This window comes from Anastrepha ludens, chromosome 5 (assembly GCF_028408465.1).
Source record: "Anastrepha ludens isolate Willacy chromosome 5, idAnaLude1.1, whole genome shotgun sequence".
In the NCBI taxonomy this organism is placed as follows: Eukaryota; Metazoa; Arthropoda; class Insecta; order Diptera; family Tephritidae; genus Anastrepha; species Anastrepha ludens.
In genome coordinates, this window is record NC_071501.1 from 17,139,238 (window position 1) to 17,161,969 (window position 22,732).

The following is a 22,732-nucleotide window of genomic DNA, read 5'->3' on the forward strand; positions in this document are numbered from 1 at the left end:
AGTCTATATTTTCTTCATTTACCATTATCATTTGGACCATTTGTATTGCACACTGTCGGCTGGCAGCTAGCAATTGCGCTTTTTATCTACCTAGCAAATCCGCGAATTTATGTACGTATTACACCTACTTGCATGTGTATAAGTGCATATGTTTGTGTTCTCCTTAAAGTCTACATGCAACCAAGCTGTCGAACTGCGTAGTGCAATGCAGTGCAGAGCTCATGTGCGCTGCCGCCATTCACAATCCCTTTTGTCTTGCACACGCCACAACTATAATTTCGTTTTTGATTTGTAGTTCAGTTTAAGCTGGAATTACGTAGGATAATTGATTTGATGATGGGAGTGATTTATGAGCGTAAGGCTGCTTTCTTCCATTCAAACACATAACTTTGTTTTTTCTAATATTTTATATTTCATATTGTACTTTCTTTTATATTGTGTGCTCAAATAAATGACTGTGTAATCAATTGATATTTATCTATTTCTCTATTTTCAGGTAAGCATAAATTGGCACCACATTTGTATGTGCGATGTTGTAAGTAAAATTTTAAGTATGTTGTACTAAAAAATAATTGACTGATTTCATAAACGCATTAATGCCAAGCATCAGTCTATCTTATTTCTAAACTACGCGAGAGATGATGGTGATGCGAATGCGATGATGCATTCTAATTTATAACTTTTGTTTTCGCCTTATTCATTCCTCTTGGGAGCATCGTGCCTCGATGAAGGACTGTAACCTTTATATGATGGTGTTAGATACCAGACATGTTTCGCTTCCGTACAACAATACGGACTTCACGCTTGAGCCGAATGTTCGTAGTTTAGTGCGCCTGGAGATTTGCGAACTCCCCTATACTGTCCAGGTTCTCAAGATGTCTGGTGAAACTCCATACGATGCCTTTTTTGCGCAGGGTCATTTGACTATGGCAAAGAGAAGGGGCGACAGCGGACAACCTTGCCTTACGCCTGCGTTAGTAGTGAATAGATCGCTGGTATCGCCTTTGTGAAGCTCATAGAGGGCTTTGATGAGGCGGATTATCTTGGCGGGAACTCCCTTTCTACTCAGTGCCAGCCATATTGCGTTTCGTTTGATAGTGTCGAACGCCTTCTTAAAGTCTACGAACAGCAAGTAGAGCGGGGAGCGCCACTCAACGGATTGTTCTACTATAATCCGAAGTGTGTTGGCTTGGTCAACACAGCTTCGGTGAGGACGAAAACCAGCTTGCTCGTCTCTTAAGGAGCGTTCGATATCTTTGAGCCTGCTTTGTATGATCACGGCTAGAATTTTGTAGATGATGTCAAGTAGGGTTATTCCTCGCCAGTTGCCGCAGTCACGCCGGTCGCCTTTCTTGGGCAGCTTCACTATGATGCCTTTTCTTCAGGATGGATATGCTTTTCATTGCTCCAGCCGGCGGTGATGAAGGTGGCGATGAAGAATTTCCGTTGATATTTGCGGGTCGGCAGTCATTAGTTCAGGCTGTATGCCATCTTCGCTCCCCGCCTATTTGAGCTTCAGCTTCTTAACTGCATCCTTAAACTCCGCTAGGCTGGGGTAGGTTGTTGCTAGTTTATTGTTGGTTGTTGTTGTGCTGTCCACTTCGCAGCTAGGTATACTGCTAAGAGCAATGTTGCTAGTTGCTTCAAAGTGTTTCTTCCATCTGCGGATCTGGTCATCATTGGAAGTCAGCAAACCACCATTCAGATCTCTGATCGGCTGGTTGTTGTTACTGTGCTGGTTGGTTAGGCGGCCAACTATTCGATACAGTTGTTTACTCCTGCTGCCGCTTCGGCTAGCAAGGTCTTCAACGAACTTTCTCTTATCGTTTCTGGCCGATTTCATTACTTCCTTCGCCACCTCTCTGTAGGCTGGCCGAAGGGAGCCATTGCTGATAAGTTGCTTTTTAAGTTCGTTTCCGCGCTGAATGATGCCCCAAGTGGTGTCAGAGATCCATGGTTTGCCGTTGGTGGTCTTTATTGTGCCAAGTTTTTCCTCAACAGTTTCCTTCTCTGAAAGGTCTCCACAACTTCTGCAATAGGAGTTAAATGGTAAATCTAGCTCTAGTGTGGAGTCGCTAGGACTTTTTGAGTCCTCCGTCTATTGTACTGGGCCCAAAGGGTTTTCGAAATACCACACGAATAAATTGAGTTCCAGCTTAAGCTCTAGTGTGGGGACCCCGGACTTTCCGAATAAATAGAATTCCATCGTTTCTACGCTTCCGTGAGAAATAAGTTGTGCAATTTCCATTTCACAACAGTCAAGGGGATGGCGATGACCGGGTAGGAGGTCTCTTAAACCAATTAAATTCCCGTCCTGGCAAGCTCCGCAGCAATTTCATTTCCCTTTATGTTCCTTTGTCCGGGAACCCAGATCAGAGATGTGTTACCTGCTCATCCAAGAGATTTGATCTCCTCCTTACAGGAGTTTACAAGTTTGGTTCTGCACCATGGCGACGTCAGAGACTTGACTTGATTGCGACTGGGCTATCGGAAAAAATGTTAATATCTCCCTGGCTCCCACGTTCCCTAAGCATTTTGTATGCCTGCAGAATCGCAAAGACTTCTGCCTGAAAAACGCACTAGCAGATAAATTGGCTGATTTACACTAAACCCCTGCTTCCACTCTCGATTCGATCTTGGAGCAATCAGTGAAGACAGAGGTACCAGCTTCGGTGCAGATTTTCCTCTCGTTGCAATTCCGCCTACTTAGAAAGATTGCTCTGGTACGACCTTCATACTCCAGTTTGGGAATAGAGAGATCTGTCCGAAGCTTAGAGAAATATGGTCTTAACTACCTAAAATTGCTGCCATGCGCGTTGAGAGATTAATTCCAAAGGTCAGCCTTCTTTAACCTGACTCCTCTTTGAGCAGCGGTGGAAATGACGTAAAAGTCGATGGAAAGTAAGTGCAAAGCATGCTCCGGTGATACCAATGCATGCAGCCCTTTGCACCCTCCCCAGTTTAGTGATATTATAGCCCTTCCGAAGAGCTTCCCACTAAACCAGGCATCCAGGCACGTTCAAATTTTCAGAACCATTACCAAATACATCCATAGCACGACCTGTGGCTTAAGTGGACAAACATTTTTTGCCGACCATACATTTGCAGCAGTAGAAAGCTATACTGACCTTCATTACCCGATTTTCCACTCCAAGCTATGTAACTTCCGATGAAAGTGGAAAAACCTGGTTGCTTTATTAGGAAAGTCTAAAGCGTGGAGGTTTATATTTTCTGGTAATTAATTTTTATTTCGCAGTAAATATTACTTTTTAATTTCGAAGTATTTCGGGATTGTTCTAATAATTGCAATTTTTCAAAACGAAATTTTTATTCCTATTCAATTAAGACTTTTGTTTTAAAAATTAGTCAGAATGCTCTAAATAATAATGTCTTTAACTACCCATGACGACTTTCACGGTAACCCTGTATAATACAGTGCAAAATGCATTTTCGGTACTAATTAAATCGAATGCTTTTTATACAGCTTTGCTTGTCGTTTTCCAAAGCTCATTGGATGCAAATGTTAAGTGAAGTCATTGCATCATCCACTTGAATTTTTTTTTTCATGTATTCATCATCCGAAAAATCATTTGACTCTCTTTCAAATAATTCAATAGATTCAGCATTGTTTCCTGTAATGGTAGGAATGGTCTCGCCTTGAATCCATACGATATTCAGTGAAGCTGCACTATGAACAAACTTTTACTAAAAAATAGCAAGGAAACGTTTTAATTTTCTTTTCGTGATTTAGGCGCCAATGTAAAGGCAAAAAATTACCTATGTAAAGACTAGCAGGCAAAGCAAAGCAGAAAATTAAAGTGTCGCGATAACAGAACCCGGTTTCACGCTAATTTTGAACTATTGCGATAAATAAACCGTCGCAATATTGGATAGTCACGTTCACCGAGCTTGGGCTGTACATATAACCAGACTGCATAAAAATCAAACAGTATACCTACTAGGAAAATTTGAATTAAACTTAATTGAGAAATGTGTAAAAATCTTTGGAATCACACATCGGAAATAGCGCATCCAGTTTCGGTATAAACGAACTCTTGGCACTAACAGTCATTGTTATAAGATTTTGTATTTTCTCTCATGCTAAAGTAGCGCTCGGGTCCATGAACTCTACAATAATCGATGTGTCACTAACAGCGGTTAAAAAATACCAGTTTCACAATATAGTAAGCGGCAAAATAAAGAAATTAACGAACCTTATAACAAACACACTAATTTAATGGCGTTGCGAATAAAAATGTCATCATAAAGTGCGTTGTAATTTACTATTGTCCTACTATTTTTATAGCAAATAAATCGGTTATAAACGACTATTCATTCAGTTCCAGTAGCTTCAAAATATCTCAGCTTATAATGGCACACTTGAGTACCTCTCCTTAACATTTCATCCGGATTTAATTGTTTCAATTAATCATGTTCATTGAACCTACGCCAGTAGTGTGAGATAAGATAAGAAGAAAGGAAGGAGCGTATGAGCAAAAAAGCAATGACATACAGTCATGGACAATAAAATAAGTGTGCGGTGTTTTGACCAGTTTTGGCTATTTTAATATTGTTCATTTAGTTTCTATTAATTTCTTATAAAAGTTTACCTCATTTTACAACAAAACCCATACAAATCGTTTTTGACACTTTGTGCAAAAATTATGAAAATTCTGCAAATTTTCAACAACATTTCAAACTTGTTAAGGGGTTAGGGGTAGTCAGAGGCCCGAAAAAATTCTGACTTTCAATATTTTTTTTTTTTGCTAGTCAATTGCTTTATTTTACAAAAATTGAAGCAAAAAAAAAATTTCAAAAAAAAAAAAAATTAATAACTGTAAAAGTTATCGCTGTTTGTGTGGGGACGGGCCTCCAGAAGGCTCTTGCGGTGATCATCATAAGTCCTTGGAGATTCATCTAAAATCAGTCGGACAAGAGAAATTAGTTTTATTAATGCAGGGTTGCCCATATTCGACGGACCCATCTGGCAACCCTGTATCTTTTGACAGAGACGTCAGATCGTTTAATGATATACCGCGTTGAAAGCGTCAGTCCAAGCAGATTTTTACCATAAAACAGTACACACCACGCAAGCGCTCCCAAATTGTTGAAATTAACATTCAACAAAAGAAGTCAAAAGAAGAAGAAGAAGAACAAAATCATCAAGTCCGATGAGGCTCATTTCTTATTGAATGGGACGGTAAACAAGCAAAATTGCCGTATTTACGCCACTGAAAATCCTCACGAAATTCAAGAGATACCTCTTTAGTCACTGTTTGGGGCGGCGTTAGTGCGTTTCTTCGAAAATGAAGATGGTCAAGCTGTTACCGTCAATCAGGAGCGTTATCACGATACGATAACCACTTTTGTGATGCCAATTATTCGTGGAAAGCGTATGAGGCAGTTCTGGTTTCAACAAGACGGCGCTCCACCACACACAGCTCGCACCACAATCGATTTTTGAAGAAATTGATTCCTAGTCGTTTGATGTCGAAAAATGGCGATTTTAACTGGCTAACGCCGCCTGACTTCTTCTTGTGGAGATATTTAAAATCAAAGGTTTATATTAATAAGCCAAAGACCATAGAAGAGCTCAAGAACAACATCCGTGAGGAAATAGCAGCTATTCCAGCCGAAATGTTAGCTAAAACTATGGAAAATGCTGCAAAACGGGCACCATACGCCGTACAGGCTCAAGGCGGCCATTTGAGAGATATCATATTCAAAAAGTGATGCCAACAAATCTACTTGAACCAAATAAAATGATTATTATCGTAAACATAAAAAAAAACAGTATACATTTTATTGAAATCTTCCAAGAGGTTTTTAAAAGTTACAGTTTGCGAAGGCTCCGGATCGCCCGAGCGCCCTTTGTTAATTGTTGAATAACTCGGAAAGCATTTGTCGAATTCACTTCAAATTTTCACACAAAAAAATTTAATTTTTTTTTAATTCTGACTACCCATAACCCCTTAAACAGAATTTTTAGAATACTTTTTAGTATGCAGTTTTATAGCCCATTAAATTTTAGTTTTGTAAAGTTTACTTCCTATTTAAGTAATTCTATTCACCCTACAGGTATACTTTAGACAAGGCATATCTATTAAAGGTGGTGTGATTAGAGTAGTTGATTTCCTCTCTCCTTCTTCCATACGTCTTTAATTTAGAAATGTCAGTAAAACATGCCGGAAAGTTGTTGTTGTGTTGTAAATTCGCCTCAAACAAGTTTTATCTATTTGTCAATCATTAAATTCTTCACTTCTCTTTCCCTTGACAGTTCTAATTTTAAAAATGTTGTTGTTGCCCGAATGCTACCACCTTGAATAGATATAAGATATAATATTGCGATATACGAAACACCCTGTAATATACTATTGGTCGTATTTATTTTTGACAGTTCAATCTCTTCCGGTTGATCGATAGAATAGAGTAAACGCAAAAGAAAAGATAACAAATAAAATCAAGTGCTTACAGTCGAATCTTAACAAAGCGAAATGAGTACCGAACTTGGCGTCATTTACCTAATTTTTCGTGATTTTTACAAGTCCGATGCCGGGTCCGTTGCCAATAAAAAACAAACAGAAACGAAGCAAACTAATGAAAATGAAGTGCCGTGTGTTAAATTGTAAAATCACAAATTAATATAAACCCTTCAAATACAGTTTGTTTGCGTATAACTTCTTGTGCTTGGTAGTTTTTATTGTTTTCGTCTACTCTTCCGCTTCACAAACAATTAATTCCCTTTCCTTTTGTTCGTTTATTCATGGGCTCGGAAACCAGAAGGCGCAATCTTGTATTCTAACATCCTTGGAATTCTGCTTATAAAAATCTTTTCATCATTTATTGGTTGAAGTAATCAGATACGGGGTCGGTACTACACCACCCTTTTAAATAGTGCGTAAAGAAATCTCGCAAAATAGGAATACATCATTTATGTGTGAAAAGGATGATGTCAACTCGTGGGTTGACTAAAATGGAGAATACGGCTTGCCATACAAGGACGATATGTGCTACCCCACCTCTGCACCTTTCGCAGCTGTTATCACCACAAATAAAATCTCCACGTCTACTGTTGCTGATAAATCCGCTGAACGAGTTACTATTGCTTCCTTTTAAAACCCCGTTGCCACTGTTGAACGTATCACTGCTATACATATTGCCCCCGCTACTAATACTAACACCACTACTCTACCAGTCACCCTCACTGCGTTCGACTAAACTGCTGCCACCAATGAACACTCCACCACTTCCGAAAAATTTATCGCTGCATAATTCACCACTGCTTCAAGGCTTAGGCAAGAATGATATATAGTATTTACCAGGTTTGTCCATTAACTATAGTGAAAAACAAAATTATACGAGCAACTTCGGCTGTCACGTCACATGGGATTCGCCAGCCGATTTCTGCACGATCACACATTTTCACACACTCGTTGAATCCGTCGTTGTTCCGTCTGTTCTGTTGTTGTCATTGGTTAATTTTTTTCGTATATCACTAACACAATCTCACATAGCTTAGTGATCGAAGTTCATTCAGCCAATCAACTGATTCTGTCAAATTCGCTCAGAGCCGAAAAACGGTATGCTACGTAGTTTACCTCTAAAAATCTTTTCTCCATGACCTAGTTGAAAGTCTTGATTGAGGCCAATCAAATTAGTCTACCAGCCTAGATGTAAAAGTTGTTTCATATTTAAGTAATTTTAGTCCTCCTTTACCATACTTTAAGATTTTTATTTGAGATATACGTAGTACCCTGTCATATAGGATCGTCCATAGGATCGTATTTGTAATCGAATCCTGCTTATAAAACTCATTTAAACAATTGTTGGTTGTAGTATAATAAAAATGCAAGTTGCGAATGGCTACAAAATAGCGTTCATATAAAAAAAATTGTCGAACATACTTTGTATGGAGGAAAATGCGTTAGCGAGAAATTTTTTTAAATCGACCACGTAGCCACTTGCAACTTGCCCTTTTTTTAACTAAAATTGAATGGACCATAAAACTGCATACCAAAAATTATCTAAAAATTCTGTTTAAAAAATTTAAAATTTTAGTGAAAATTTTGCTGAATTTTTTTTAATTTTTGCACAAAGTTTGGAAACACGGTTTATATGGTTATTGTTGTATAATGAGCTAAATTTTTTTAAGAAATAAAAAGAAACTAAATAAACAAAAGTAAAATAATAAAAACGTGCCAAAATGTCGCGCACCTATTTTATTGCACATGAGTGTACTTACTTATTAAGACTCATTGTTTAAATATCAGTTTTGCGTTTTGTCTTAACGTTTTATCAGTTAAGATTCATCTGAAGTAGCAAAGCAATAGCAACAGTAGTTAATGCAAAACAGCGGCTTTATTTTTATCACAATAAATTTCTCATAGTTGCATAAGTGTAAAAAATTAGTCATAAATGCTTATCTGTGCAGCAAACTAAAAGCCATTTTCTACAATTTCAATGTAAAATGAGTTTCTGCTTTTTTAAGCTTTCGAAAGAGATACTAGCTAATTTTGCTTCGTTAACATGCAAATTTTATGGCATTTAGGGTTTTACAAATAATTTGGTGCATGTGACTACCACGACAGCGTCTTAGAGAAACTTTCCGTTATACAACTTTTTCAAGAATTATAGCGCAAAAAACGTGGCGAATGTTGCCATCCAAGTGGTTTATGAGCAGAGTCAGTGACTATCAGCATACACACAAAAAGTAGCCCAATGGCCAGTCAAATTGCATGACCCAAGCGACCGATTGTTAGTACAACTTCTTGAGATTAGTTGGTCTACAACATTTCGTCCCATTAAAGTGATGGCTTAATTGCACTGATTTGACTTCACTTCTTTTTACCTAACATTAATCGATTGGTTTTAACGTTGGATAACCCAGAAGCTGTGCATCATTTGCGTGTTGCATTCACCATCGACGAGGCCCATTGTCAGTTTTAAAGTAGTACGGCTCAATGATTCATCCGCCATGCAAACCACATCACACAAACAATGTACAGGATGGGCCATATAGCGTTTGCTTTTTGAACCACCTATTTTTTTGAGAATGGTAACAGAAATGACATGTCAAATGTGTTCATAATTTACTTAAAGGTTTGACATTTACGAAATGGGACGCTATACGCTTGAACAAAATTGGGAAATATTGAAAACCTCTTTAAAAAGTGTTGAGTCTTCTTCTTCTTTTCTGATTTTCACATCGGTGGCTACGTCAATAAGCAAAATTGTCGGATTTGGGGCTCAGAAAATCCACACGTTACTGTAGAGAAGCAAATGCATCCACAACGGGTCTCTGTTTGGTGCGGTTTTTGGTCTGGCGGCATCATCGGGCCATTTTTTTTCGAAAATGAGCGAGGAGCCGCGGTTACAGTAAATGGCGAGCGTTACCGTGACATGCTCAACGAGTTGTTTCCAAAAATTGAAGAGGATGACATGGACGACATTTGGTTGCAACAGGACGGTGCAACTTGTCACACTGCCAAAGTTACACTCGAACTTTTGCCTACCGTTTTTGAAAACCGAATAATCAGCCGAAATTCCGATATCAATTGGCCGCCTCGGAGCTGTTATTTAAGCCCGGTGGACTATTTTTCGTGGGGAGTCGTTAAGGAGAAATGCTATGCGAACCATTCAGAGACGATTGATGCTTTAAAACACGAAATCGAAGTTACCATTCATGTAATTGGAGCCCAAACAATCGAAAATGTGCTTAAAAATTGGGTTGATCGAATGGCCTACTGTAAAGCCAGTCGTGGCAGTCATTTGAACGATATTATTTTTCATTCATAAATGGCAATGTTCAATCTTCAAAAAAAAAAAAGTTTGAAAAAACATTGATTAGTTTTTTTTTATAGCCGATTCAAAAAGCAAATTTTACATGGCCCAACCTATAGTAATAGGACTATGAATAAGTTCGTGCGGTTTTTTTCGAAATTTGAAACTTTATTGACGTAAAATGGTTACAAATTTAATATTCAAAATATTGTCCATCGCTTACTACTACTTTTTCCCATCTTTCTGGCAATTCACGGATTCCCTTTGTGAAAAATTCGGTCGGTTTTGCCGCAATCCACGAATCGATCCATTTTTTGACTTCATCGTAATTACGGAAGTGCTGGTCAGCCAGGCCATGTTGCATCGACCGGAAGAGATAGTAATCGGATGGCGCAAGGTCTGGACTATACGGCGGGTGGGGTAGGACATCCCATTTGAGCGTTTCTAAGTATGTTTTGACCACTTGTGCAACATGTGGCCGAGCATTGTCATGTTGCAAAATAACTTTGTCGTGTCTATCGGCGTATTGCGGCCGTTTTTCTCGCAGTGCTCGGCTCAAACGCATCAATTGTCGTCGGTAGACATCCCCCGTAATCGTTTCATTCGGTTTCAGTAGCTCATAATACACAACACCCAGCTGGTCCCACCAGATACACAGCATAACCTTCAGGCCATGAATATTCTGCGCCGACGTCGATGTTGAAGCATGGCCAGGGTATCCATACGTTGCCCGACGTTTTGGATTGTCGTAATGGACCCACTTTTCATCGCCAGTCACAATTCGATGCAAAAAACCCTTTCTTTTGTGCCGTTGAAGCAGTTGTTCGCATGCCATAAAACGGCGTTCAACGTCTCTTGGCTTCAATTCATACGGCACCCAATGGCCTACCTTTCGGATCATTCCCATGACTTTTAAACGTTTGGAAATGGTTGATTGATCAACTCCCAAAGTTTTTGCAACCTCTTCTTGCGTTTGAGCCGGATCTTGATCGAGCAATTCCTCCAATTCGGTATCCATGAACTTTGGCGGCGCACCCTCGCGTGCTTCGTCTTCCAAGCCAAAATCACCACTTTTAAAGCGTGCAAACCACTTCTGGCACGTTCGCTCAGATAGAGCATGCTCACCATAAACTTCCACCAAGATACGATGACTTTCGGCTGCTTTTTTCTTCATATTAAAATAATGAAGAAGAATTCCCCGCAAAAACACATTATTTGGCACGAAATTCGACATTTTCAAGTGTGGTAAAAATATTGTTGTTTACGCTTCAAATAAAAAACTTATACTGACGTTTGTGCCTTACGACAGTAGCTCTCCAATGAATGTTTGGAAATGTGGATCGATGGAATAATAATCAAGTTACGCCATCTGTTGTAAAACCGCACGAACTTATAAATAGACCTATTAGCATAAACATTCCCCATACATGTACGGAACTGCTGACAGTTCTTGGCCGGATATTAATCCGGGCCATTCAGGTAACCTAGAACCGACTGCTGTGTGAACGTGAAAATAAAGTGGTCTTCAGCTGCTGTGAGGGTGTCAGGCGCTACTGTTAAAACATTATTGAGTGAAATGTCTGCAAAATTAAATTTTCAGTAAAAAATGTAATAATAGTTTTTTTTATAATTTTATGCTATGCTAATTTACATATAATCAAAAACTAAGTGCTACAGTTTGTAAAAATCTCACAACTGATTCAAAATCTTTTAATTTTTGTAGCAGACAATTTTATTCAATGCATCCCTTATAAAGCGTTTTTCAGTAAGAGCGCTTCAACATTTTTTTTGAATAAAACACAAATGGTTTGACTTTTTTAACTAATTTTTTTGTATTATATATTGTATGATATAGGCTACTAAGATATCCCATCAGTTTTATATGTACACACATTCACCCGAAATACATTCGCCACATGCCATTTTTCATATCCGGGCTTATTGTATGCCACAATCACGCAATGCATATGAAGTACGTAAGCCAACGTAAGGCACTCCATTACTTATAGTTTAGTGGTCCTCTTAGCCTCAAGTGCTGCCAATAAATAATTCAACCGTATGCTTTATTTGCACTTATAGTCGAGAATAGAGTGCTTTTTTCTATTTTGCTCTCATAATCCGGCTAAAAAGGCTGCTAAAAATGCTCTCTGCGAACAATCGCTTTAAAAATTCGCACTTATTTTCTGATGCATGAAAAAATTGTGCTCGGTAGAGCTTTTGAACTTAGTCAATGTTGCGTACCAATCGTAATAAGTTTTAGCTTCACTTGCAGTCAAAAAAAATGTAAACAAACAAATTAACCCTTCGTGATGCTCATAACATTTTTGCAAAGTTCAGTATAATTTGAAATATGAAAATTTTTATTTTTCATTGTCTGTGGGGAAACGCATATTTAAAGAAAATTGCATACCAACTAATATGAAACACATTCCTTTATAAAAACGCTTGGGTAATTTTCTTGTTTTTATTCGCCCATTTTTGACATTTATAAAAAAATGTTTGATTCTTTCTTCTAGATTTCTATTAGAACTTAAGGGGTTATATACCTTGTGTTGGACTAAGAAATCGAAAATTTTTTATGACATATTCTATAAGTACATCATCTTAAAAATATAAATTCAAAAAATCATAAAGATCGGAGCACTAATATAGAACGAAAGTTACAGACCGTGGAAGCGCGCGAATGATCCATAAACGAAGTTCACGCAAAACTTTAGACGCGATTATCTCAAAAACTATTTGATTGATTTGCATAAACTTTTTTTTAATTACTCGAAGTTACAACCTCGTGAATCTGAACGGTTCACTTTTTATAAATATTTGCATAGTTCGCTGGAATTAATTTTTGTTTTTTTTTAACCCCTCAAAAAACGTTTTTTTTTTGGTGAAAGCGGTTTTCAAATCGAGAAAATTTTATTTTGAGTAAATAAACCGTTCAGATTCACTAAAAAAATTTTTTCTACAATAATCATTTAATTTTTTTGAATTCAGTTGAGCTGCTCATGCGCTACCGTGATCACAGCAAGCCTCTTCTAAAAAACGGCGTTTCGGGGAGGGGCGATATCAACAATAAATAATAACATTTTTTTTAAATAAAAACACCAAAATGTATTCTTCGAGAGTTACCCTTCAGTATGATATATGCCACATTTGAATAAAAGTTCTAAAACATATTTAAAAAAAATTATGACAATCGTCCATTTTTTCGTGCTTACAAGGTATATAACCCCTTAACTTGATCTAGTAATCAAGGAATACGGTGGCTATGCTAAAGTTTCAACGTTTGGAGACGCAATCCAAGGTTTAACGTGAAGTGTATACAAATGCATTATTCTGTTGAAAGGTCCAATTAAAAAAAAAAAATAATAATAATTGGCGCGTACAAATAGAAATACACTCGGAGGTTTGCCATTGCCTGCCGAGGGGCGACCGCTATTAGAAAAATGTTTTTATTAATTTTGCTTTCACCGAGATTCGAACCAACGACCTCTCTGTGTACTCCGAATGGTAATCACGCACCAACCCATTCGGCTACGGCGGCCATTTAATAGATACAAATGTTTCACGAATCTCGGGGAAAGATGATTCCAACGGAGCTTTATGCTTAGCTGATTCCCGTCATTTTGTAGTCCACAATTTTCATTTCGAACGCGCCATAGTACGATATTGCTCCCCATACCATAACACCACCATACGATAACGCATCAAGGCTGTGATGTCGACGCAAGTACCTTTCCACCTTTCTTAAATCATGGAAATAGTAATTGTATGGAGGTTGAACGTATTTTCATCACTAAATACTACTTTTTTCCTTTCATTGGAATCGTAATTTGTAACAGAACTCCAAGCCATGATGTCCCTTACAAAATGGGAGTTCTTTGCAAAATTTATTCTAAGGTGATTTTGTTTTTTGTGATTCTTTATGCTTCAGATGTGGCGCTTTTAGAAGAGCCCTTCGAACGGTGGATTTGCTGGCTGTAACATTTGCTATTTCTTCCATTTTTGCTGTTGGAAGGGCGGAATTTGATGTAACCTAAGTAGTTTACGGGTTTTTTCGGTGTCAAAGCCATCGCAGTTCTGTCTTTGTAGTTCTTACCATAGGATCCCCAACGTTTGGACTTTGACCAATCTTTTTAGCAATTTAGCGATTTGAAAGTTCCTCTGAGGTCAAGGTATCGATTGTCCTTTTCCGTGATCTGTTAAACCTTTCTGTTTTCCCATATTATTAGAAATAAGAAGTTTTCGACCAAACACAAAGAATGCTTAAAAAAAGATAAATTTTCACATACATACATAATGGAGGCAAACTGAGTGCCTCTGTTCCAGTGAATCAATAAATCAAGCTGCCGAAGTTTCACTGCTGCGAAATACGGTTAGATGTCTAATATTTTGATGCATGTTTATTTTCGAGCAAAGTACAATCTTCACTTAAATAATTAGAAAACCTTGGGTTACTAGATCAAATACGGTTGCTTTAATAACCATTTTTTCCATAAAAGTTATTGCCTCTATTCAAGTCAACTGGACTGTATGTATATATTTTTGTAGTGCAAAATTTTCTTTCCATAAAATGTATATTATTTAAAATTACTTTTATTTTTTTTAATTCACAAGCAATTTTGGTTTAGGTGTTACCGGAACACCATTTGAAATTTGGTCTATCAAGGAGGTCATGCACAAGAGGAGATTCGGTATATATATATACGTTTAGTGAATCCCATCTTCCTGCATTTCATCCTTTTCTCAACGTTCTTTAGAATGAATGAATCAGTAGTTATTTCGCTATTCCACTGCTTCGCTTTCCAGTTCTTTTCAGTATTAGCAACTAGAAAGTTTAAGGTGGTGATGTGTTCGAAAATTGCAAGTCTTTGCATCAGCTCTTGACCTGCAACGCTTGAGTTCTTATAAAAATGTATAGTAAGAAATACTTTAAGGAACTCTATTTAAAATAAAAATTTGTTTTAAAGTTCGTTTAGTATGCACTTTCTTTGATCGTTTTGCAAACGGCACAATTTTAGTTACAGTGGCAGTGAAGAGGAATGCTTAGCTCTTCACTAGATTGTAGTGCCATATAGTATAACGTCTATTCATTAGTTCAGATTTTCACTGCAGGGGTGTTGCATGCATATATAATATTTGCATTTACGTATGTACATTTAAATCTGTCTGGAATGTGTCTGTGTGTGTGGGCAGTGTCTTGCCGTACTTATTTACATATTTATGCACATTTTGATTCGCCTGGGCGTGATTTGTTGGTGAGCCAGCACAAATCTTCATTAATATCAAAGTAAGTCAATTTCCGTACAAATTCCTCTGCTGGCAACCACAATCCAGCGGGAGCGTCAAATTGTGTTGTAATGAAAGCCTTTCAACGTTAATGAACATCAAGGCAAAGGAAACCACAAAGAGAAGGTTATGCATGCACCGTAGATGGTTGTATGAGTGTTCGACTATCACAGTTGAGTAGTTTAAGCCCACTGATTTAGTAACTTGACAGCTACGAGAAAAGAGAAAAAGAAGAACGAACGTAGACGTGGACACTTACGTATGTGGGTATGGTGTTTAAGTTTTTTGATAATATACAATATAATTCAATGCGACTTGGAATAGTTTCCTTCTTTTATCTTCATGGTTTTTGTAATAAAAATTCAAAGCGAATATATTTCTAAAATATGAATGTAAAATCTATAAGGCATTTTTTATACCAGAATCACCCGCCTGGTGGAGCTAGTTAGAAAAGTCCTTGACGCTAAAAGCGACGAAAAAGAGTGCATGAAAGTTGTTCCTACGAAAATCAGTGGGATCTTCTGGTTGTTGTTGTTGTAGGTTAGGTTAGGTAAGGTTGAAGCTGTTGTCCATTGTGGGACACACTCAGGCTCATGACCCATTATGATGCCGCGTGGGGAACTTGTCCTTATCCCTCCTAAAACCAGTGTGTACTTTTCAAAAATTTTATAAGATCCTTAATTCCGACAGATCCGAAATCTTCCAATTCATTGTTGTCTACTCAAAATGGCGAGTCTACGTCTGGATAAAGCGGGACAGTGACACAGAAGTGCGGGATCGTCTCTTACTCTTCCTCGTCTAGACAACTTCAGCAGAAGTCATGCGTTTCCACACCTATTCTCTGGGCGGGCCTACCGATTAGGCAATGCCCCGTTATAACTGAAATCAGTGTGTTAAAACTGTGCTTATCTCTTCTTAGTAGAAGTTCCGTGCGTTTAGCATAGAGACCTCCACAGCTGTCAGGCGATTTTGCAAGTGGCTACATTATGCCATATTTTATTCGCTACTCATACGATTTCCTCAAGGATAGGTTAGGTTAGCCTGGTTGGCAATAAGCCCCGCATAGACCTTTTGGTCCCTAGCGATACCAGATGGAGACCGACCTCTATGTATACCTAAAGTAGACATCAAGTAGGATGTCAGCGCTTTTGGCGAATCTAAGTAGAGCTGGGAGCTCCGCTTTTGAGACGTCCTCCAGACCCTCAAACAGTGAGGCTCCCAGGCATTTTAGTCGCATTTTTAATAATGCTGGACAAACGCACAGAAGGTGTTCTAAAGTTTCCTCAACATCCTCTCTGCATTTCCTGCATTTGTCCGTGTTAGCAATCCCTATCTTGTACGCATGTGCAGGCAATAAATTATGACCTGTCAGCATACCTATGATAGTTCTGCAGCCCTTTCGCGAGAGCGTAAGTACGAATTAAGTCAGTTTTTTTCCATTTCATTGTACATTGTATTTAGCGGTTTTGGTATGTCGTTCTCTTGCTCAAAAGGTAGTCTAACAGCACTTTTCGCTTTCTCATCTACTATTCCGTTCCCCATAATGCCTTTGTGACCAGGTACCCAATAGATATGCAGCCTACTGTTTGCGGCTAGCCTTTCCATGGTGTCCCTGCTCCGTCGAACATTTTTGGACTTAATACAATATGAGCTTATTGCTTTTATTGCTGCTTGACTGTCCACGTATATATCAATTGTTGAGTTCTTTCTTGTTCTTGTGTAGGCTAGCTCTGCGGCTTTCCCCACAGCAAAAACTTCCGCTTGGAAAATACTGCAGCGGTCTGGCAGCTTGATAGGCTGCCTTATCCCTAGTTTTAAGCAGTAAATACCCGCTCCCACTCCGTCTAAAGGATAAATAGCTTACATCTTTGTAAGGGTCGCAATGGTCAGGAACCCATGTTATCATTAGGTGAAATTGCTCAGCCATCACTTTAAGAGATGCGCGGCATTTCATGGGTACCTTGGAGATTGACGATTGCTTTGTTAAGGATTTTATCGCCGCCTGGCTATCAGTGAAAATGTAGATATCATTTCCAGGTATCGTATCACACTGTACCAGTGTCACCGCTTTTATTATTGCCATCAGTTTAGTTATCATTCTGTGTAAAGGTGAAATGAAAAGTTTTTCCTCGTTTTCATTAACTTTCGATTCGTGTTCCGTGAAAAAATGAAATGAAACGTCGAAATATTTTCATATGAAAATTTGCCTTTCACTGAAAATTTGAAATTTGTGTCTAACAGCTTACAATTCTTAAGCAGGCACAAATACAATTAATTTATTTAATTTTTAATTAAATTAATTCCTTGAATTTTAGGAACATGCATAAACTTACATACTACTATATGTATGTATAATAATTCCACACTGAAGCTATGATATTTGTGTTAGTTAATAAACACTAACGTGACTAGTAGTGGTTAAGAAGTAAGCTATATAAATAAAAAATTAAATAAATATTTTTGATAAATGTTTTTGATACAAAAATAGTAATCCTGAACTTTGTTACCGTAAGTTTTGTATTTCAAACTTAGTACTGCTTACTGAAAGACATTTAAACAATATTTTCAGAAATATTATATTTAGGGTTCGAAGATAATTATGTCGATGTTTAAACAGCAGTTGGGCAACTTATAGGCAGCAATAGTTGGTGTTGTTTTAACAGCAGAAATAAATAAGACTGAAGTGTCAACCCGCTGACGTAGAGTCGGCTATCGTCGTAGCTATCGTTAATATGAGTAGTCAGTTAATGCTTTTACTTAACTTTTTATTATAAGTTTTATCATCAAAATCGACTTAATTGTTTTTCAAAATATTGTAGAAGTATATTAATAATATCTAGTACTTTTGCATGCAGTTGAAGTAGTCGACACGAGCTCTTTTTTGGATGATTGAGCTGGTTGGTTTAAGTGGTGTTTCACCAAGAAACCAATTAGCGCTTCCGTATCATTTTGTTACCAGCCAGCTCTTCGAGGTTCTTAAAAAGAGGTTTGCCAAGGGTTACCAACCTCGCCTTCCATAGAGCGGGGCATTCACAGATGAAGTGGAAGATAGTTTCCTTTTTCTCCGGTTGATTACAACTACGACAATGCAATTGTAAGGGATACCCATTTTGGCTGCTTGCTCACCTACGGGTCAGAAGCCAGTTATGACTGTCGTGAGTCTCCAGACGTCCCGTTGTTTGATGTTTATCAATGTTGACGTTTGTTTGAGGTTGTAGGTGGGACATAACGTTCTGCTGACTTTGCATGTCGTCTAATCCGTTCATCTACATACAATCCGGGATTTGTAGATATTTTGAAGAGATTGCATTCTTCATTACACTCAGTTGTGTGAATACCGATTCTGCAAGAGTGTTACCCATGGAAGATCCCCTTCTTGCTAGTCCATCTGATGTTTGTTTCCTTCAATGTTCCGGTGTCCCGGGACCCAGATTAAGGTAACTTTATGGTTTTCGCACAAGATGGTAAGGCTATTCCTACTTTGTTCTACCATTTTAGAGGTTGTTGTAGCCGAATCCAGTGCCTGGATTGCAGTTTGCCTATCCGAAAAAATAGCGATATTGCCCTTAAAAGAGAAGTCCCAGTGGGAGACACTGCAAATATTAGGAAGACGCACAGATTTTTCAATTCCAGGTCTGTGAGAATATATAGGTACCTGCTCCAACACCGCTAACTATTTTACACAATATATTTTTTCTTTTTTAATTTTACTACTTTTCGTATAAAAGCATAGTTCATTCTCTAACAAACAGTACCACATAAATCCAAGTTTCAAACTTTGTGCAAACTAAAAAATAAAATGCAACAAATCAAACAAATTTTTAGACTGATTTTTTAGCATTAAGCAAATTCGAAGCAAATTATATTATAATATTTGAGCGCCTCTTACTCCAGACCAGGTTTCTATACCTATTCAACATCTACGCAATTTTTAAGTCCGAGTAAGTATTTGAAGTTCATTTATGACGATAGCAACTAATAACAATAATTATTACTTTGACATATATTTTAGAATTATTAATCTTACAATAACAAATCAGCCGAATTAATGTTAGCGAAAATCGGTTTTCTGGCTTCCAAATGCTACGAAAAATTGATACATCGAAAAATTCGGGATACATCGAGAAACATTTCCTTTATACCGCATTCACACGAGGCAACGTTTGTTGAACCAACGGAAGTAAGTTGTGAACGAAGGCGATATGAGGAAAGATGGGTATTGAGTTGCTTGTGCTCGGGCTCTAGCACCTTAAGTAAATAAAGTTTTTGTTTATCGCACCACGATTCTGGTAGCATCGCGAAACGTCATGGAGATGGTTATAAAAAGACTGCAACGTGACGTGAAATGGTTCAAAACGTGAAGAAGCGACTTGAGCGAAATCGCCGACGAAGTGCCAATCAAATGGCGAAAGAAATAAAAGCATCTGATTGTAGCATCCGCCGCATACTGAAAAATGATTTCAAAATCAAGCCTTACAAGATCCAAAAGGCGCATGATCTCACACCAAAGCAGCAACAAGTCAGAATTGAGAGAGCGAAGGAGTTGCTGCGCTTGGCCGAAAGCGGTCAATTTCCGAGCATTTTGTTTTCTGACGAGACAATTTTTCAAATTGAGCAATTCGTAAACTCCCAAAACGATAGGGGTTTTTTGCCCGGCCGTTCATACGAGAATTTGAGTCATGGATTGGCCACCTGTGGCGGGTCCACAGGTAATGGTTTGGGCCGCTGTAACCGCAGAAAATGGGGCGCTCTCCAAATGCTTTCATCGAGCCTGGCGTCAAGGTAAATGCGAAATATTATCGGGAAAATATTCTGGAGGTTGCTTTGAAGCCGTGGGTGGCAGACCATGAACGTTTCAGCACGACTCGGCACCGTCTCACAGAACTCGAGTGAACCAAGAATGGCTAAAAACAACGTTCCGTACTTCATAACTCCACATACAATGGCTCTCAAATTCACCAGACGCGATTCCGATGGATTATTCTCTTTGAGCCATTTTGGAGAGCAAGGTCCGAACTGAAAGATTCACCAGTCTCGAAGCGCTGAAAAAAGGCTTTGTCTGCGAGTGAGCCAAAATACCTGCGAGTCACATTCGGGCAGCTTGCGATTCGTTTCTAGACCGTCTCAAGGCCATAGTCAAGGCAAAAGGTGCGCACTTTGAATTGAATTTTTTGTTTGGTTACACTTCGAGTGTCGGACCCTGTAGATCTTTTAGGTAGCAGTGCATCAACTGTTTATGGTTATGGCATGACTATAGTTATCGCGTTATGGCTTTGACACCACTAATTGCAGCTTTACTTTAGTAATGAGCAAAATTCAAATAAAAAACTACATAAAATTTAATACCGTCAAACTCGTGAAGGGCTGAATATTTGTGCTTTTAATTTTCTTAAAGAAAGTTGATAACAAACTAAGTGGCCATAAATATATGTAAGTACGCAAGTATCCAACTCCCTGTATCGGTGCACCAAGATTCATATCTTTTATTTATTTAATTGTCTGCGAGATGTAAGCAACTTGTGTGACATGTGACTTCGCCGAGCGCACTTTTGCAGGCCAAAAATACCATTAAATGCAGCTAAAAGTGCCAAAAACTGCTGGTTATCACAGCTTACCATAAAACTTGAATGTCATTCCATTGCTGTTGTTCTTGTAATCAAAGTTTCACTTGGCTGTTGTTGTTGTTTTTCTGCGAAATGTAGCACTCAGATGCTTATACACACATATGTATGTGTGTATGTGCCTGCGTGCTGATACGTTTTACCCAAAAGTGTTGCAAATTTATTGATTTTACAAAGCAAATACCAAACAAAATCGTATACGACAGCAACGTCGGCGACGTAAAACAATTTATTGCATTTGTGGCATTAAAATCCACGAAAGCAGCGTTGGTGGAGCGAGCGCCTCCACCAACACAATAACCAACTGACTTAATTTTTCTGCAGCACAAGCGAAAGCAAGAGCACAAGAGCTTGTTGAAAGCCTCGGGTAGGTCGATGATGCTTAGCAACGCTTGCGCAACTGTAGTTGTTGTGGTTTTTGTTATTTTCGTATGCTGCGCTTAGCGTTCGTTGGTGAGTGGGAATTTTTCGACACTTTTCGCAAAAATTTGATTACATTTTACTGCATGGATGCATGCGTAAATAAAAATCACGCTTTTCAACTTTTATTATACGAACTTTTATATGCATATACATACACATGTACATATGTTTCCACATACATATGTACGTGCACAAATTGTAACATGTGCGCATGTTTATTTCGAGGCATTGTCAGACTCGCATTTTATGACCTTTCCTTTTGCCATTGCAATTTAGCACGCATATGTACATATCTATAAATATAAATATAAATTTAAGAGTGGTCTGTTCACGCAGATTTAAGGATCGGGCAAACCAAAACAAATTGGCGTGCACTTTAGTATTTACTTTACATGTATGTATAGTATGTGGATCACTACGTGATTACATACATACATATGTACTTGGGTATATAATTTTAAATTAAAGTATTAAATCAGTGAAATATTTTTATTTTAATCTCTTTAGTATTTAATCTGTTGAACTGTCAGCAGCCGTTACTCATACGTACTGTTGGTCGCTGTACAAATATTCTTGTACTGTTGGTTAAGGGATGCCGGTGGTCTTGAGGTATTTTCAGGATTTTTTCTTAGAATAAAAAAATGAAAAACGATATTTAAATTTTTTAGGCTTTTTATTTAACTTCTTTTACATACAAAAATGAAAAAAAAAAATTTTTTTTAATTATAATAATTTTAAAAATGGCACTGAAGTTTTAAAATAAAAGTAAAATGAAAAACGATATTTAAAATTTTTAGACTTTTTATTTAACTTCTTTTACATACAAAAATAAAAAAAAATGTTTTTTTTAATTTTAATAGTTTTAAAAATGGCGTTGAAGTTGGCCCTCGCGAAATATTCTACCTGGGTGTTGTTCATTTTGGCTCTTCTACTTCTCTGAAACACAAAAACCAAAAAAATTATTTATCAGTAGCTACATATGTCCCGTACTAGAATAAAAAAAAATTTGACCAAATGGAGCGGTTTTGAACTCGACATTCGACGAATCGGTTTTTTCAGTTTTTTAATCAAAAAAAACGAAATAATTGAAATAATAATATGATTCTAGTACGGGCGATAGCCATTGAAAATGTGAGCAACATATTAAAATTTCAGACGATTCGGATGAATAGTTTTTTTTTGACACCAGGCCGAAAAAAGTCGTTTCGACATACATAAATGAGTTTAAAGTTTGAGGTACAGGAGCGCACGGACCGCTCTCTACCTAATCAATGGGCTGTAGAAGCTATAATATTGGAAATTTCCGGATGAAAATTTCACAGTATATTTTTAAATTACTATACTTTCGAAATATCGAAAAAACCCGATTTTTTGGAATTTCTAGACCACAGGGTCCCCTTAAGCACCATACCAAAAAACAGCTCATATAAATAATAATTCAATGAATTAACGAAAACGGCGGAAAACATGTTTGTTTCAAAATAGACAGCAGGTCAACTTTTGCCAGGCGATTTTTCAAGCATCGGTCACCAGTCAAAAAATCGTCTCATGTGAATACAACACAAGAATGATTAACTGAAAGAATCAGGAATGAAACTATAATTTCCCAAAGTTCCTTGAAG

General features: G+C 37.8%; 1 protein-coding gene across 4 annotated transcripts in view; it reads left to right on the forward strand.

The window, feature by feature from the left end:
* Window positions 1-22,732, forward strand: part of LOC128864498 (carbohydrate sulfotransferase 1-like) — a 75,971-nt gene that overhangs the window by 19,002 nt on the left and 34,237 nt on the right. Inside the window, exon 1 of one of the 4 annotated variants that reach the window (XM_054104191.1) lies at window positions 497-535. The exons of the other annotated variants lie outside the window; for them this stretch is intronic. Within the exon in view, the coding sequence (XP_053960166.1) occupies window positions 531-535 (5 nt within the window). The 5' untranslated portion in view covers window positions 497-530. Of the gene's footprint in view, window positions 1-496; window positions 536-22,732 lie in introns of those variants that run through there. 4 annotated transcript variants of the gene reach the window in all.